Source organism: Cinclus cinclus, chromosome 7 (genome assembly GCF_963662255.1).
Source record: "Cinclus cinclus chromosome 7, bCinCin1.1, whole genome shotgun sequence".
NCBI lineage: Eukaryota > Metazoa > Chordata > Aves > Passeriformes > Cinclidae > Cinclus > Cinclus cinclus.
Window position 1 is genome coordinate 32,858,729 of NC_085052.1, and position 18,031 is coordinate 32,876,759.

The 18,031-nt window shown below is 46.0% G+C and overlaps 1 protein-coding gene across 1 annotated transcript in view; it reads right to left on the bottom strand.

Annotated features, from left to right (window-relative positions):
• The window catches only part of MCU (mitochondrial calcium uniporter), a 75,449-nt gene extending 59,110 nt beyond the window's left edge, over positions 1-16,339 (bottom strand). The window contains exon 1 of the mRNA XM_062496236.1: positions 16,211-16,339. Within this exon, the coding sequence (XP_062352220.1) occupies positions 16,211-16,339 (129 nt within the window). The remainder of the gene's footprint in view (positions 1-16,210) is intronic.
• Positions 16,340-18,031: the final 1,692 nt, after the last annotated feature.

An 18,031-nucleotide genomic window follows, 5' to 3' on the forward strand; every position in this document is an offset into this window, starting at 1 on the left:
GAGGAAGGGGAATAAGCTTGATTGGTAAAACCCAAGACGTTTTTCTGCCCAGTAAACACTCCTAGCTAGGAAAAACTCCCAATTACTTTCTCCTACTGGGTTGCCTGAATTGAAAAAGAAATGTGGTGTCTTGACAGTCCTTCAGAGGGGCAGACCATCAGATTCTTTCTCAGAAGCTTAACATCCATCTAAGGCACTGTTTCAGCCTGAAGAGGGACAATTATGATGATAATTCCCCTCAATCTGTCTAAATGCCTACAAAAGGAACACTTTAAATAAAAGCTTTCACTTGGGCAAATACCCAGCCAGTTCCCCAGCAAGAAGCAAGACAGAGCTCTAAAAAACAATTCCATGACAAATGTGTATTATTAGACTTAAGAATTTTCCTGTACACTTAAAATCCCTTGTGCAAAAAGCCAGAGGCCTATGATGAAATGAACTGGTCTCCATATCGACCTCATTCAGAAATGCCACAACAATTTCCCTTATCAGCAGATAATGAAAAACCTATAAACTCCCACCTCAGCCGTAATCATTCATACTGCCATTTCTATTACCACTCAAAAACCTATCAGTCATTGCTGACCTTAAACAAATGCAGATGAATGCTGCTTTTTGAACAAATCCCATCTATTTGCACCCAAATTATTTTGTATTACTTATAAATCCAGTGTACTCAAAACCCTTTTGGAGTTAGGTGCGATTTTTCAAGTTATTCTCCAACCACATTCTCAGCTCACACCTTTGATGGAACTTCAAGAACAGGTTATTTTCTTTTTCCCTTTTCCATGTTATGTAAAGTGCCCCAGCAGTTCCATGAAGACACTGAAATTTAAATCAATTATGACAGTCAACACCTCTTAATACTTCTCCAAGAGCTGAAATCTTTACTACCCAAGGCTTCCAGGTTTTTGTTCTCATGCTGGTAGACAAAAGGGTGAAGATCAGGATGATAAAACAGGGAAGAGAGGAACAAAAGGATGCCAGGAGAGAATAAGCAACATGGCAGGGGTGGGAGGGAAGTAGTGAAGAACCTCATTAGCCAGGCAGGAGCTTAATTAAAGTGTGACAAGAACAGCATTACCCAACTCCAAAATGCAATTACCTGGGACTAGGAGTATTCAGCCTCAGAACTCAGGCACTGCAAGACAAATAAAGATTTACAAGGCCTTCAGCAACCTGATGGTTGAATTTGGGGGCGCTGGATCCAGCCATGCTTCAAAGAGGTGGAAGCTGCCAAGCTGCAAGGACTCCCTCCAACAAAAAAAAATACCCAGTCATTCCCAACAACTGTTCAGGCTTACTGCTGATTAATTGTCATAAGGAAAACCTGCAAAATTTTACCTCCTTCCAGCCTGAACACTGACTAAACCATGATAAGGACAAATCAAAATATCTTAACTTGATTTAATTCTTCAACCTAGAAGTTCCCAAGGTAAAAACCCACAAGGATGTAAAACTCAGATACCAACATACTGCCAACCAATTCACCACCACCCAGCCCAGTACACGACTTTTAACCTATCAGGTGTGATTACTTAACTATTTTTGTGCCCATCAGAAGATGATTAGTTGAAAGTCCTAACTGGACAGCAATTCCAGCCCCCAGCTGAAAGCCCTAATTGGATGCAATTTCAGCTAATAAAGTGCCCAGGGTAACATTTCAAATCACAATACCACCCCACTGGTACTTGGATTTATCCCAGTGCCTTTTAAACTTTGAATCATCTGTCTGTGAATTCCATTTGAGTTTCCATTCCCCCTAACTCTCACATGGTCACACTGCCACCAAAATCATCCAGGTGCTGCATCCCATGCTCAGGCACAGCTTCCACACTCTGCTTGGCAAAAGGAGGAAAAGAAAACCTCTTCCAGGGGCCCATTTTTAAGAGGGCTTATCTCTTGTTCAGGTGATTAAATCTCTATGTAAATTCATTAACTCTTTCTATACAAAATTAACATTCAAGTGTAAGAAACTCAGAGAGGATGTAGATTTTCATATTTTTGCTAATAAATATTCCTGCTGCAGCACACCTACTACTCCTGGTTGGTAAATACTTTAAGGCCCCACATAGACTGGCATGGAAAAAGCAAGACACATAACTTCAGGGTTACTTTAGTTGAATTTTGTCATGAGAAACCCAACTTTTTAAGAAAGCCTTACACAAAACATCTGCTAATGACAATTGTTCAGGCTTCTGTCTCTAGGAAAAGCCAGATAATCCTGTCCACATGAGTTCCTTGAAAAGGTGACAGCACAATTTTAATACTGACCTCTTGGTTAGCTTGAAAACCAATAATAAAACTTTGTATACAAAAAGGAGGCATCTTTATCACCCTATCCAGCATCCCATCACATTCAATCCAAGCAGCAAATAGCTGCAGTGCCTTCACCTTTATTTACTTTATCCAACCACTTACATACTTAGAAAAGCATTCCTTTGTCCCTTGCCCTACCAATACAAAAGGCTCATTCTGATCTAAGTACATATATAACCAAGACACAAGGCTGGTTGTAAAGCTTCTCAATTTTTTCTCCAGAATTGAGATACTTTCCATGGAATTACTACTAAAGTATAAACAAGGATATGAGGCACCAGAAACATCCCTGACACAGTTTTCAGCTTTGTTAGGTACTCCCTTTGAGGTGGGGGGAAAGGCTAGAGAAGAAAGCAAGGCTTGTAAGGCAAAAACCTCACTTCCCCCAGGTCTATCCTGGTGCTAATTGGTCCATTCTCTCTCTACAAAAAGTTTATTTCCCCCAGTTGCTGAGCACTCATTAACACATATCCCAAGCTCTGGTTCAACACATGAAGACAGGAAGACTTAAAATGCCAGAAAATTAAAACACAACCTATTAAGGAACTTGGAAGGCCAATTCCAGCAGAGCCCCAAAACTCTCCAGGCAGAAATAAGAGGTATCACTCACCACACTGAGGAAAAGAGAGGACTGAGGCAGCACCAAGAGAGACAGGGATGCTCTCCCAGCCTTTTTAGTCTGCTCAGCTGCTCCTCATTCCCCTGATGGGCACAAAGCCTCCTCAGCCCCCGGGGGTCAGCTGGGAAATCATCCCTTTCAAAGCCACCAGGGTGGGATTACCATCCACTGCCCAGCTGGCTGTGACCTGGGCACTGAGTAAAGTACCCAGGTCCCCCTTGTTAATTATTTGTAAAACCAAGCCCCTTGATACAGGCTGGGAGAGCTAGGGCTGTTCAGCCTGGAAAAGAAAAAGCTCCAGGGAAACCTGGAGTTCCTTCCAGTGCCTTTAAAGGAGGTTATAAAAAAGAGGGAGGGTGACTTTCTACAACTACATGGAGTAAGAGGACAAGGGGGAGTAGTCTAAACTGACAGAAGAGAGATTTAGATGGGATATTGGGGAGGAATTGTTCCCTGGGAGGGTGGAGAGGCCCTGGCACAAGGTGCCCAGAGAAGCTGTGGCTGCCCCTGGATCCCTGCAAGTGTCCAAGGCCAGGCTGGATGGGGCTTGGAGCAGCCTGGGATAGTGGGATCCTGCCCATAAATGGGGATGGATTTTAAGGTGCATTCCAACCCAGACCCTTCTGGGATTCTGTGACATATTATCCAAGCTGTTAATTGGTTTAATCTCTACCCTAACATTTGTGGATTTTTGCCTTAAAACATCAAAACTCTGTAAACAAATGTTTTCTAGCCCGGGTAAAGCAAAAACACTGCAGTGGTACAAGAGGCACACAATATCAAAAGGGACAAACTCCCCTCCTTGGAGGTGCTGGGAAAGAGGGATAGCTTCCCCAGCCAGGAAGCAGCTCTGCCTTTCAAGCTCTTTCCTCAAACGCACAAAAATTTCCTCCTTTTCTGCAGCAGCAACCACCCCAGCACCACTCCCTCGCATACAAATCAAGCTCTGCCCCTGGTGCTCCAAAGCACAGCCCCAAGTGCAGATTGTACACCACACAGACACTTCCCAAAGCTCAGGAATGCAACCGTATATTGGAATAGGTCATTATTTTTTATGGCCGTGCTGCAGAAGTGGAATTTTTATGGCTGGTATCATCAGTTGAAGGAAAACTGCTCTGAAAACACAATCGTATAGTAAGTGTTACATACCTATACAGAGTAAACGTAATTACTTTTTTTTTTTCCCATTTAGTGGCATTAAATCACAATCCATTCCTACTTATCCCCCAGGAAGCCACATAAACTGCATTAAGACACCCAGTTCCCAACCAGCTCAGTGTCCATCTGTTTGCAGCATCCCAGAGTCAGGGATGCTCACCAGCTAAGCTTCCTTCTTCACAGCTCACACTTGCAACAGGAACTGCTGTGCAATCCCAAAGAGAGTTTCCAAATGGGAACAAATAGGAAGTTTAATGTCAGAGGCCAAAAGTCCTGCAAGAAATCCAAACAGCCCTTTTCTCTGGAAAGGACTCACCATCACCCCTCAAAGGGCAGTGATCCTTAGAAACTAATATTTACCCACAAAAAAACTGAGAGAATCCCCACAGCCACCTCAGCCTTCCCTAAAAAGCTCTTCTGCATCCAGACAAAGAAGAATTGATAAAGACAAGTCATCTGCTTGCATAGGAACTGCAAAAATTCCTTCCTCTGAGGCCTCTCTGACAGCAGCAACTACGGAGTTTCCCTGCAGCTCCTGCTTCCCAATCCATGCTGACTCCTCCTGGAGAACAACCAGCTGCTCCTCCTGCACGCCTTTATTAACACAGGCACATGAAAACACCAGTTTTTGCCATCCTCCAACCTAAACATCTGTTTCCCACAGTAAACAGATATAAATCAGAGATTCTACAACTGCAACCACAAAATTGGTGAGGTTGTGTATGGTCCAGTGTTTTCAGTTTCACGATGGATGCCTGGCACAGCAGGTCTTTGCCAAAAAAACACATTCAAGGAAACCAAGAGAGGGCAAAAAAAATTCATGGCGACCCTAAAACTCCAAAAATACAAGTCATTTTCCACAGTCTTAACCGTGAAATAATCAGCAAAATATAAAGCAACTCTGAATTTAGAAAAGTACAAGAAAGCCAGAAATATTTTGATGCTGAAACTCTGCTCAGTTCACTGCCTGGGATTTGTTAGCAGTATCCATTTAAACGTGTACTCTGCCAGATTACTGTCTCACTGATAGTAATCCCAGATTATTTTTCTAAACTAGGATAATCTTAACACAAGCACAGTAGAGAGAAGATGTTTGTCTGGAAATCAGCTGTTTTTTAAAAAAATCAATTGCAGCCTATTCTGAGTGAAAACTGCCCCCCCCCCCCCCCCCAAGTTTGAGGTTCCCCTAAAACCTCTCAGTAGGAATTCAGAGTGGAAGCAACAATTTAGTCCAAAAATTATCATTAATCAAAGATCTGAAGGAGATGATTCAACCAATTATGCTCTAAAACATGGTTGTTTACTTTTTGCTATTTCACTTGCATTCTCCTACAATTTTTTTGCTAACTATTGATCAAAAAATTCATTTGTAGAAATGTAAAACCGTGCAGAGAGAGATTAATGGCTCATGCTGGATGGAGAGACATTTTACACCTCTACAATATTCTGCTTGGGTTCTTGCCTTAGAAACTGAACTTGGTGGAAGATGGAAGGAAGGGGAAAGGACAGGGAGAAAGTTATTTGCCACTGGGGGCTCTGAAGTGCTAAATCAGCACATCACATAAAATTAATCTTGCACGCCACTGGTACTTAGCCTTCCTAAGGAAAAAAAAAAACAAAACAGCAGCTTCTGCAGCAAAGTGGCACAAGTTTTATTCAACTTTATTACTCTACATCCTACCTGAATATTACTTAAAAGCTTTTCTATAAAGGAAATACTCTCACAGTAGGCCATCCTGAAGGCCAACATTCCCATCTCCTCTCTCCTGGACACAAGGGTTAATAAACTGTGTTCAACCTCTGAGCTTCACAGCTCCACGCTAATTACTGCAGAGAGGGAAAGGTAATTAATGGCTGGTCAGAGCTGTGGGCAGAAATTAAACAAGTGTCTACTCAGAACCTCGTTCTTCTGTCAGGTTATCTACCTGGAAAAGCCATGTCACAATTAAAGCTTCAAATGCAATTATACTGTTAAAAGTTAAGATTTTTTTATTAAGGCTGTGCTCCTTCAGTGTCTTGTGAAAAAGTGCAATTAATATCCCCAAAATGACTTGGCAGTCTTATTCTCACAGCAAGGATTGGGGGGGGGGGGGTGGGAACCCACTGCAAGATAAAAGCCTTGGCACAGGGGAAAAAAAAAAAAGGTGTTTAACATTAGGGAGTATGTTATTAAAGAAGGAGGGGAAAGTAACCTTGCAGCAACAGCATTAGAAAGACCAAAGGATGAGCAAGAACAGCATCTTCGCACCAAAATTCTGAGAATTTATATCAGGAATCCAGGAGAAGTCACTGAAGTGCTTTCCTGTGCTTTCAAATTGCTGTACTTATTACATCAATAATGATAGATGGCAAAGTGGAATATGAACAGATGACAACAGCTTGACTGCATCCTGTTTTTCATCTACTTTCTTCCCACCCCCACTATTTTTGATTGTTTGCCTGTAACCGCCCTTTCCTTTGAATTTGGGAAATAACCACCTTCCCAGGGAGTCAGTAGGATTTATTCACACAGATCAGCAAGTTACTGAGTTGACTTTGACTATCACACAACCTGAACTTCATTAACAGATTTCAAAAACATGAAGTTATCATACATACAATGTCCTTTCAATTTGGGTGATGCTCTTCAGACCCACAAGGAAATCGGAATTTTTCACAGCAAGAGCTGGGAGGGCTCTGCACTCAGGTAATACGCAATAAATCAAAATTTCCCTACCAAGAAGTTGCATGGATTTCTCTCATGTTTATGTAGGAGCTCTTCATGCATCTCAAACAGCCAAGAACAGAGGCTGAGGGACTCAGCAAAACACCAGAGCAGTAGGAGGAAGACACAGCAACCACAGCAGCAACAAAAAATATGTCTTTTCTTCTATTTTTGACCCATATTTCTTCAGAAACCAGACTGAGGTAGTTCCAGCCATGGGAAAAGTCTCACATAAGTCAGTGATCACCAGGACTGAAAATTAATATTAAGGTTCAAGCAGTACAGAGATTAAATCAGAGCTGGAGAACTGCAGCTATAAACACAACCCATAAAACTCAAGTTTAATCACTTAGGATTAAATAAGTTTCATGCATATTACTGCCAGTGGTCAGCCAAGCTGTTCTCCAGAAGCCCAGTTATTTACTGCTATTAAATAACTGTATTAAAGTGTTCCAGAGAATGATTTTTCCAAGCATTCCAAGGCAAATCATGGCCAAAATAATACACATTTTAAAGCACCCCGTGCTCACAAATGGCAAAAAGGGAAATACACTTGAGAACTAAACTAGCCTAACCTAAAAACAACTCCTGGGATGCTAGTTGGTATTATAAAAATGGAAAGCACGATAATAGAAGGCTGAAAGCTTTACTATTATTTTTTTAATTAGTTTTCTTTAGAAAAGCTTGGAGGAGGCAGAGTAACAGAGGTGAAGCACAATAAAAGAGATTAATAGAAAACAGAGGGTGGGGGGGAGAGTGTCTCTCAGTGGAAAGGAGGTAAGGGCTGGCTTAATTTTTTAGCCAAGGAAATTGAGAAAACCTGGACTTGACACCCAGCCAGTGGGGTCTCCACGTCCTCGGCGGGATCACTTGAAATTCAGGAATTCAGCTTTCTGCACCCACAGGCCACAGCTTTCCACGTTCCCAAGGCTGTAAAGGAAGCTTGGAAGTGTTTATGAGTCAGAATCCTGCCTGGAGCATCGTCAGCTCCAGGAGGAGGCAAGCAGAGCTCTTGCAGTGCCATCAAAACCCCTGCACTGGCTACTGCGGATGCACAGGGAATGTGAACATATTCCTGTGATCCACCTGCCACAGAGCAGTGTGGATGGATTCCACCTAGAGTGCAAATCCACACAAATTACGTAAATACTGCCCTGAAAGCTACTGTGGTGCTTTGACATTGCAATTCCAAGAACAAACAGCCCTCTCTGGTGCACTCTATTATATAAAATGTCAGGCTAATCATAGCAATTCAGCTTTATGAATGCTGCCAAATGTCCTAAATGGAAGTAAAAACTAAAAACAGGAGTTACAGTGCTGAGGATGAGTCAGGTACACACCTACCTCTCCAGAAAAGGACAAATGAAGGAATTAATTACATCTGATTGACCACAAAAACAAACAATTCCTCAGGAACACAGAGTGCTTGCAATTAATCCCAAAATCCATGCTGCTCTAGGCATTGGTATTCCCATCTCTATTTCCACTGAAACTGGAATAAACCAGGGAACCACCTCGAGGAGTGTGACTGGATCAAACTGGAGTCTGATTATTGTTAAAAAAAGAAGCCCAAACCTCTCTTCTGAGCCACCAGGAGCAGCTTTTTACTTCCATGAAGAAGTAGGTCATGAAAGCAGCAGCTCCACCAAACTGCCCGCCCCAGATGCAGAGCCCTGTGTGCTCCACACAAACTGGAGCCGTGTGTTACCGGTGTGCTCCAGTGACACAGGGGATGGCATCCTGCAGAGGATGCCATGTGGGTACCACTGACTGCAAATGGGAAAACAAAACAAAACAAAACAAAACAAAAAAAAACCAAAAAAACACAGTTCAGCACAAGCTGCACAGGGAAAATCTGAATGGTGTGCAGGGACAGTCACCAGAAACAACCCACCTTTAGGGAAAGATGAAAAAGAAAAAAACATATGTTAAAAATGGAATTTACAAAACAATTTGCTTCACAAGTGCCTGCACAGAATCAACGCTCCCCTCAAAATCCTGATCTCCTTGCCAGCTCAAAAAACCATATCTGTGTGGTGTCACATCCTGCCCTGCTCCATCTAGCTCCATAATGAGGTACTTCGTGAAACTATTTGTTTAAAGTTACTCTCTCAAGCACTAAATGCCAAAAGGAAATATGGAAATGGTCACTCCCACACACACACGAGTGAGTGGCTGATTCAAAACCCTGATTTGTTTTCCACGAGAACACGTGTGAATCTGAGTCACGGTCTTCGTCTTTGAACAAAATTATCCTTAAAAATGAAATTCATCTTGGCACTCCTCAACTTCGTGGTCAAGAGAAATCCGTGGCTTTTTTGGCTTCAGACCACAGCTCTGTTTTGGACCATGGGCTTCTCGTTACTTAGCAATCAGGCTGACATCACCCACCCAGGAACAAGTCTCAGCACTTGCAGTGGCTTCCCCCTTCCCAACACCACGGTTCCCAGGTTCAAAAACAACCACACCGTCCCCCGGTGTGATGCAGGGCACCGACCACAGCCCGAACAAAAGCCAGACTCACAAGTTTTCTGGGCAGCTCAAGAAACACAAGGACTGCTCATCCTGAGAAGGCAAACATTTTTAATATATTCTCTTAATTCAGAAGGGAGTACCTGCAGGTGGTTTCATCACTAGCAATACACACTACTCATGAAACAACTCTTCTCTCTTAATGGAGACACTGGATCTGGTTCCCTTGAATCCCTTACACCAAAATCCAAGGGAAGGATCCTGCTCTCCACTGAAATACAGCACCCCCAAACTCAGAGGAAATCACACGGCGCCGCACGAGTGCAATTATCCAATCTGCTCAATATTTAGACAATGAAATTTCTGTTGCCACTGCCTCAGGAACAAGTCCCTGGATAGCAAGAATAGCCTTGCAGCAAGCAGGAGGCTCGCGGGGAGCCCCCTTGTGCTGCAGACACCCCCACGCACCACAAACATGCCAGGCTCCACCAAACCTTCAGCTCACCCTTTTCCCCCTCTGCAGGAAGCCAAGAGGATTTCCCAAGTCACATGATAAACCAGGGCATTTTCATTCCAAAAAAGGAATCACATTTTTCTCCCCCTGGGAAATCTCTGCAGTTTTTCAGTTCGCTGTTATTTCAGGGAGAAAATAACTTTTGCTGCCAACTTCCCCTCCCATCTTCCCCCCGCCAGGAATCCTCGTCATCTTTGGGACAGACTTCCAATTAATTTAAATGACTATTAAAAGGTTGCTGCTGCACTGCACGTTCACGGTGTGCGAGTTTTGTCTCGAAGAAGAAAACACGAGCATGATGTAGGATATCAAATTATTCTCAAAGGCAAGCATGAATAATGACAGAACACTGTTCATGCAGGAAAATTTGTATAGAAAAACCATCATCCAGACCCCAGATATTTAATATACAAGTTGGAAAAAAAAAAATCCCACATCACTCCTGTGCTATCTTGGGCAGCTCATTTTCCCTTAGTATCTTCATTTATCAGAGTAGTACTTAAAATTGTCATTTTTGGAGTTGCTTTTCCAGGCAGAAAACTCATTCTCACTTAAGTCCAAACATCTAAGAAAAATTACAAGGCTAAATCATGAGGATGCATTTTTTAAAAATGTTTGAAGTGGAACGAGTAACTTTTTCCTCTTACAATAATCTGTCACAACTAATTTCCTTCCTACTGATTCCATCTCACACCCTGCACCCTGGCCAGCAAACATCCTCTTGCTGCTCCTTCTGCAGGTTTCAGCTGCGAAGCTCAAAGAGCTCAGGAGTCAGTTTGGGCAGAAAGAAAACAAGGTTTTAAGACAAGACTGACAGAGCACAAGACTTACAATCACCCAGAGCTGGTTTTTATGGTGTTTGCTCCCTCGTACACCCTTCACAAGTTACATGTCTGAGTGAAATTCGAGTTTTAATTATTCCAACAGGCAGTGTCAGAGACAGACAGTTTCCACATTGCAAGGCAGTTCTTTCCTCCTGGGGAAGCCAACAAAAGCAAATTGCTGAAATGAGCTCTACATTTCCTAATTCCTTAAGAGCTGCCAAGAATGCAGAAAAAGATAGTGGACATGCTCCGTGCTTTAGATGAGATGAAAGCCATACCCCACAGGCTTGTCCTGCTGGAAACTAATTCCACATCACACTCAAGTGCTGCATATTTTCATCTTCATTAAAATGACATCTCATTTTGATGACCAATTGAGACCTTAATAACAGGGAGAAAACCCTTTGCAGAATCTTTAATAGCAGAAGCACAAGTAGTTTCATTTTCGGTATTAAATGCTCAAGGACAAAATAGCCCTTTAAAGCCTGACTGCTGTAGTTTGCACTGGGAAAGTGAAAATGTGATGAAATCCCCACCAGCAATATCACAGGTGGTCTCTCACCCTCAGACCACTTTAGAAATAAGTAATATGCCCCCCATGGTGCCCCCACAGAATACAGCTTCATCTAGTTTCAACAAATTTCAAATTTTTCAGTACACTTCCTCATCCTACCAGAAGCCACAGAAGTAGAAAGCAGCAGTTGATATTTGGGGAAGAGTGGGTGAGCATCAACTGACAATGCAATAAATGAATAATTATTAAAAAAAAAAAAAAACCACCCAAATCTAAAACCATTTCTATAGACCTACAATCAAGAGAATAATTTACATTGCATATTTGAGTCAGCTCAATGCTATTTTACAGAATGGCAAACTGGTGACTCATAGCACAAATCAGAAATTAAGTCATAAAAGTTGTTTCACCCTCCAGACTGGGTGGAGTTTAACCTCACAGAAAGATTCCTCTTTAAGATGAGTCTTAAAACAGTTTTAGAAAAAGAACAACTTTTTTTTTCTTCTCTTTCCAAGACTTGGCTCTGGTCAGGGGAGCTATACCCCTCGTGTGTGAGCTGAGAAAAATTGCCCTCGTGGAAAATGAACTGCCCTGAATTTTTTTATATTGGTGACAGCGGCAACTTGATCATGACTGTAATTTCCTTTCCCATCACTGACCCTGGATTCGAAGTCATTATTATTCCCATGGGCTAAATAATAAATAAAAAGCAGTACTAACATCAAATAACTGTCACAATAAACCCAAACCCACATCTAGTCCTCGTATTGTGCTCCTCTTTCACACACAGAGCCCTGAAAGTGTTTTCTCTTATTTTAGCCACTTTCATACATCCAAAAATATTTGCTAGTCAAAAAAAAAAAAAAACCCAGAGATTTTTTTTTTAATCATTCATTGGAAAATCCACAATCAGCAACATGCCAGGTCAGGAAAACAGCAGTATAGTTAATTAAATGAGTCTGCCAGCTTCCATCCTCAGCAAAAACACACCCCACAGACTTCCAAGTCTCAGCATCCCTGCAACCACCCGCTACCACTGCCTGGGCTCTGGGAGTGCCAAGCTTCATCTGACAATTTGCTTCAAAAGCTGGGCAACAACAGGGCATTAAACTGCAGCTTTTGTGACAGCGAGGGCTCGAGGTGGTCCTGCAGGAAATTATGACCACACTATTGAGTTACAGCTTCCCTGGAAGTCAGTGCTGCATAGGAAAAAAGCCCACTAAACACACATTGTACCTATGCTGCATAAAGGGCAGCTGCAGCAGGATGTCCCCTGCATCCTCCTCTTCAGGCTTATCCCATCTCTCCTTGGCACAAAGCAGGATCTTCACAGGATACGTTCTCCACTACATCCTTCTGCACCAAAATCCTACCTGGCTTGGAGGATGGATCAGCACAGATAACTCTGGTCCTTATCTGGAGCAAAAAGAAACGCCTGCAGGTTGTCCAGTACCTATCCAAAAATGCAGCTCAGTTGGCTTCAGTTCTTCCTTCTAAGCCTTAGAAGAAGGCACTTAGGAGTCAATACTCCTGATTGACCCAGAGCTACCACAGGAATGCTACGCACAGCCAAGCCCTTGATTTTCTACAGGTATTTTTGCACCAGCTGGTTACATTCCAGTCCAACATAATTGGCTACAGGCACCAGGAAACACAGTTAACAGGAGCCTCTAATCTCTGCAGGAAGAAAGCTATGAGGATTAGGCATTCAACACACAAAAGCAGAGCGTTTTATTGAAGTATTTTGTCTACCTCCACATCATTGAGAACCATTTATAGCTTGCTTCCTTGTGAAGCTTTTCTAGCCCCATAGAAGCTGACCCTCAACTTCCACAGCACCTGGAACAAGCAGGAGACAGGAAAGGCTTCCCCTTGTTCCATTAGGAAGTTCCCCCTGAGGAACAGCCCAACTTTAATTCTCTCTCCATGCTCTCAGAGAGCAATCTGTCTAACAGGATGCGTGGCCTCCCACACATTCCCACCCTCCAGCCCACTCCAGCACTTTCCCCACTGCAAACACATTTGGGAACTCTCCCTTCTCCTCCCCTGCAAGGCTTCCTCCATCCTCATGTGTGTGTGTAGCCAAACAGGGAGACTGGAAGGAGATGCAGCCTCTGACATTTGTGCTCCAAGTTCATTTATTCACCTCTGTCACACTCTTACAATGCTATGGATGCCCAAACCCTACTTGCTCCACAGTTTGGCCTCCTCCACCTTCCCTACATCACCACACCCAGAGGGTAAATCTAGGAATATCTGGAAAAACTTCTTTCTTCTTGCTAACCCCTGCTCCAAGATCCATGACCGAACTTGTCATTCAAGTTTCCTGCCCCCCTCCCCAGACCTCTCACCCCTTGTGATCCTGCCAGGGACAGAACGCCAAGACTCCCTAAGGGATTGTGTTCCTGTGGGAACATCTCCACGCTGAGCCCACTGAGCTTTCCCAATTCCGTTGGGTTTCAGAACCCTCAAGCAAGCTGTGAATGCTTCATTTGGTGTCTCCCAGGAGTAATGCACTCCCAACTGTTCCTTCATAATCTGAGTACTTGTTCACAAATAGGGACCTCCTCTCCCTCCCTCCCATTTGGTGCTATCGAAACCTCCTCCTTTGTACTTCACCCAGCTGGAGAAGGGTTTTTTTGTTTGTTTTACAGCACTGTCCTCTTACAGTAATTTGGTCTACTGGTGCAGCTTCTTCCAGCATTATTTATATTGCTTTTGAAAGAACTCATCCATAAGACCATTTAGCATTTCCACCCTGTTTCAAAGAAAGCCCATTTAATTTATCACCTCTGCAAGAAACCAGCCATGCTGAGAAGTATCCAAGTAGAATTGATGGTACTAAAAACCATCACTACACAGACACACCTGATGCAACCACTCTATTAATTACACCTACATTACACAAATTGTCCCTACATCTTTCCTAACATAATCTATGGTCACAGGAAGCCTGTACATCCCAGTCCCATCACAGAGCAGGATCAATTCTTCATCAGCCATAACTGATTGATGTGAGCATAACCTGTCCTAACCACCTCTGAATGAACAGCCTTCCCAGGAAATAATTCAGCATTTCATTGCTCTTAGTGTCAGTAAAGACTGCCAGCACCTAACCAAACCCCTCTGCTCACACTGTGAACCCATTACTTCGCCCACCCGACATGGATTTGTCTGGTTTTCTGCTTCCTCTTTGCAGCAACACCTTTCAAATTCCTCTATTATGAAGAGCTTCAGCTCCTTTAAGTTCTCCTTGGAGATCATTTATTCCAGGATTCAGCTGTTCTCTCCCAGTGTTCTGCACAGTTTCTCAAGTGCAGTGTGAGGAAAAGGATAGCTCGTCTCTGCTGTAAGGGGATAAACAGCCTCATCACAGATACAGCCAAAAAAGGACCTGCCAGGACCCTGCTAGCACCCCATCTCTTGGTTCTCAGGGATTCAACCAAACAGACAACCTCCCCGTTGGTAAAAAAACCCAAAAATTAATGACTGCAACACCACAGCCAGGCTGCCAAAAATCAAACAGCACAGCCCAACTAAAGCCAGGAGAGCTTTCTAATCACCAGTCCTCAGGACATGAGCAAAATCCTCCTCCTTCCCCAAGATCCTGAAGGAGACGGCTCTGGCAGCAGGATTTTAACACACCAACACCTCAGTCACGTCCACTCAGTATCACGGGCAAACACCGGAGATTCACAGAGTTTTAATGGCTTTTCTCATAATTTTCTCACACATTTGCTGCCACACTTAGCCCAAGGAGTTAAACCAAGCACAAATCCAAGTCTCTGTTAAACCAATCGCAAAGGTCAATTTAAATTTAGACAAATCCAAATTATTTGCCGGAGCCACACCTCTAAAGGAGACGGCTCAAATATTAATTACGGACGCTGGAAAGGCCATTCCACACCTGAGCAGGTGCCGGCATTAACCCTGCAGCCAGCACGGCGACACAAGTCACACTCCACACGTGGGAACGACCTCGTCTCCAACGCGGGACTGCCGGGATGGGGACACCCGATACCGGAGGAACCTCCGGCATCCCCTCGCTGCCAAAACACACCGGCAGGGGCGGGGGAACCAGCGTCACCCTGAAGGTACCGGGCACAAAAAACTCTTTAAACGGCACCCGAGGGACCGCGGAGCTGAGATCCCGCTCCGTCCCCTGATTCATCCACAATTTTGGTGGCTCCACGCAGTTCCGTGGTTACTTGCTCGGAGCAAAACAAGGGAGCGACAGGTGCACAGCTCCGACGGAAGCTCTTTCAGAGGCAGCGATAAAACAGATTGTAGCAAAAGCCAGAAGGATATCCCACGGTTACACACTATTCCCTTAGTTTAAAAAGAAAAAGGGGAAAAACTCTCCCGGTATTTTTAGCAAATCTTTCGAGCTCCAAGACGCAACCTGCTGCCTTTACGGTTTTTTTCCGCCCTAAGACACACAGAAGCTGCGCGCTGCCAGTCCTCTCTTTTCCCGGCACAGCCACCAAGGAAAAGCGAGCGAACAGAGACCGGCTAGATTTGCCCCGCTCCCTCTCCCACCGGGATTCGGGAAGCCCCCCGAGCGCCTCTCTCTCGGCTGACCTTGAGGGGGGTCGGGAGGAGGAGGGAGGAGCAGCACAGCCGGGGGAAGCGGAGCAGCGCTGCCCGCTCGGGTCGGTGCCGGTGCCGGTGCCGCCGCTCCCGCTCCCGGCAGGGGCTCCGCGCCCCCCGCGCCCCCTCCCCGCGGCCCCCAGCGCCACCTGGCGGCCGCGCCCCGCCACGCCGCGACCCCCGCCCCGGGAACGCGGCCCCGGAACGCCGGGCAGAGCCGGGCAGCGCCGGCGGCACCGCCTGCTCCGGGCCGGCCGCGAGCTGCCGCTGCCGGAGCGCGATCGGGAGAGCTCCGCTGCCGCCGCCCGCTGCCGCGCTCTAGTTTCACCCGGTGACGGCGCTAAGAATAAACGCGCAGCCGGCAGAGCCGGGGGCCGGGAGCCACCGCGAAACCGCCGTAGAGAAACCGCGGAGCCGCCGAGGAGCCGGGGCCCCCGCGCCGCCCGCCGGAACCGCGCCCGCCTTCTGAAGGGCACACGGCTGCCGCCTCACTCACCGTCCGGTGTCGCTGCTGCTGCTGGCGGCGCCGGCCCAGCGCCGGGAAGCGGCCGGCGGCGGCGGTGAGTGCGGCGGGGCGGCGGCCGCAGAGGAGGAGCGGCAGCGCTCTGCCCGCCGTGGCCGCCATCGCACCGCTGGAGCCGCCCCACGCTGCGGCGGCGGTGGCGGCAGTGCTGCTGCCGCCCGGGCGGGGCCGGGCCAGCCGGCGCCGCTGGCCAATCGCCGCGCCCCTTCGGCCGGCCCCGGTGCACGCGTAGCCAATCGGCGCCGAGCGGGTGGGAGGCCCGGAGAGCCGATTGGTCGGAGGGTGGGGCTGCGCGCGGCCCCCAGGGCAGGGAAACTCCTCGGCGGGGGTGCCGTCGGGGCGGGGCCAAGGATGGGCGGGGCCATCAGGGGGCGGGATCTACTGTGGGCGGGGCCAGGAGTGCAAAGACGGGGCGCGGGGTGACCCCCAGGGAAAACAGCCAGAGACGGGATAATGGAGATGGGGAGCACGGGGAAAGGGGTGCAGGGACGTGGGATGCACTAAGGAGGGGATGATGGAGATGGGGAGCACCGGGAAAGGGGCGCAGGGAGGTGGCATGCACTAAGGAGGGGATGATGGAGATGGGGAGCACCGGGAAAGGGGCGCAGGGAGGTGGCATGCACTAAGGAGGGGATGATGGAGATGGGGAGCACCGGGGAGGGAGATCACCAGGGAGGCACTGCAGGAAGATGGGGTGCAGCAAAGATACCAGCACGGCCCTGGGGATGCAGAGTAAGGGTGACACGGGGATTTGGGGTGCTGGATCAGGCTGGTTTCAACAGTGGTTTCAATGAAGGATAAGAAAAGTATGTGATCAAAAATACCTGAATATATATATATATATATATATATATGTATATGTATGCATTGCAGACATGGGCTGCCAGCACCTGGGCTAAACAAGCAATCTGTGCTCAGCTTTCTCTTGAAAGATGATGTACCTGGATTACTTAGAAAACACTTCTACCTCTGACCTGGGAGTTACTACAACACTGATGGCAGCTCCTTCTTAATCTCTGTTATTTACCCCTCTGTGTTTCTAAAAATACGGAGAGGAGCACGACCAAGTCATGGGATGACACAGATGTGCTTCAGCATCACCCACACCATCACAACATTCCTTTTTCCATCACCACCTCCCTCTGGTGCTGCCTTCCACAAGCCCTGATGGGTTGTTCTAAGCTTTTATCCCAGCAATGTCATTTTGGAGTTTGTCCCTGAGAAATCCTCCACCTCAACCCTCATTTCTGGCTGTATTCTTCCTGCAGGGGTGAGCTTTCCCTTCTTTCTCTTTGTTGGTTGGGAAAATGTGATTGAAGCCTTCGACTGTGTCCTTCTGGAAGGATTTACCCACGGTCTTTCCAACTTCACATGTTTAGCATTTCAGTGATTATTTGCATTTTCTTGGAAAATCAAGGAGACAAATTGCAGCAGCAGCAGCTGCTCCTGAGCTTCATTGCTCAGACCACACAGAGCCTTTGCTTGATCCCTGCTTGTTGTATATCTCCTGTCATGTTGAAAACTGATGGCAAAAGGAAAAATGCTTCAAAACAGGGATTTCAAGTAGCAAAGTCCTTAGGAATGACTCCACAGTGGAAGATGCTCCCACGCACATTCAGCAAAGGAGTCACCTCATGGACCACAGCCAGGGTTTCCCTCTCTCCAATATCAGCCTCTTCCTGGGACAGTTCCCAGCATCCCAGCACAGTGGGATTAAAGGCCTAAAAATGGCAAAACTGTGGTTAATGAGGCCTGGGAAAGCTGGAAAAGAAAGATTAGAAAGGCAGGAAAGGG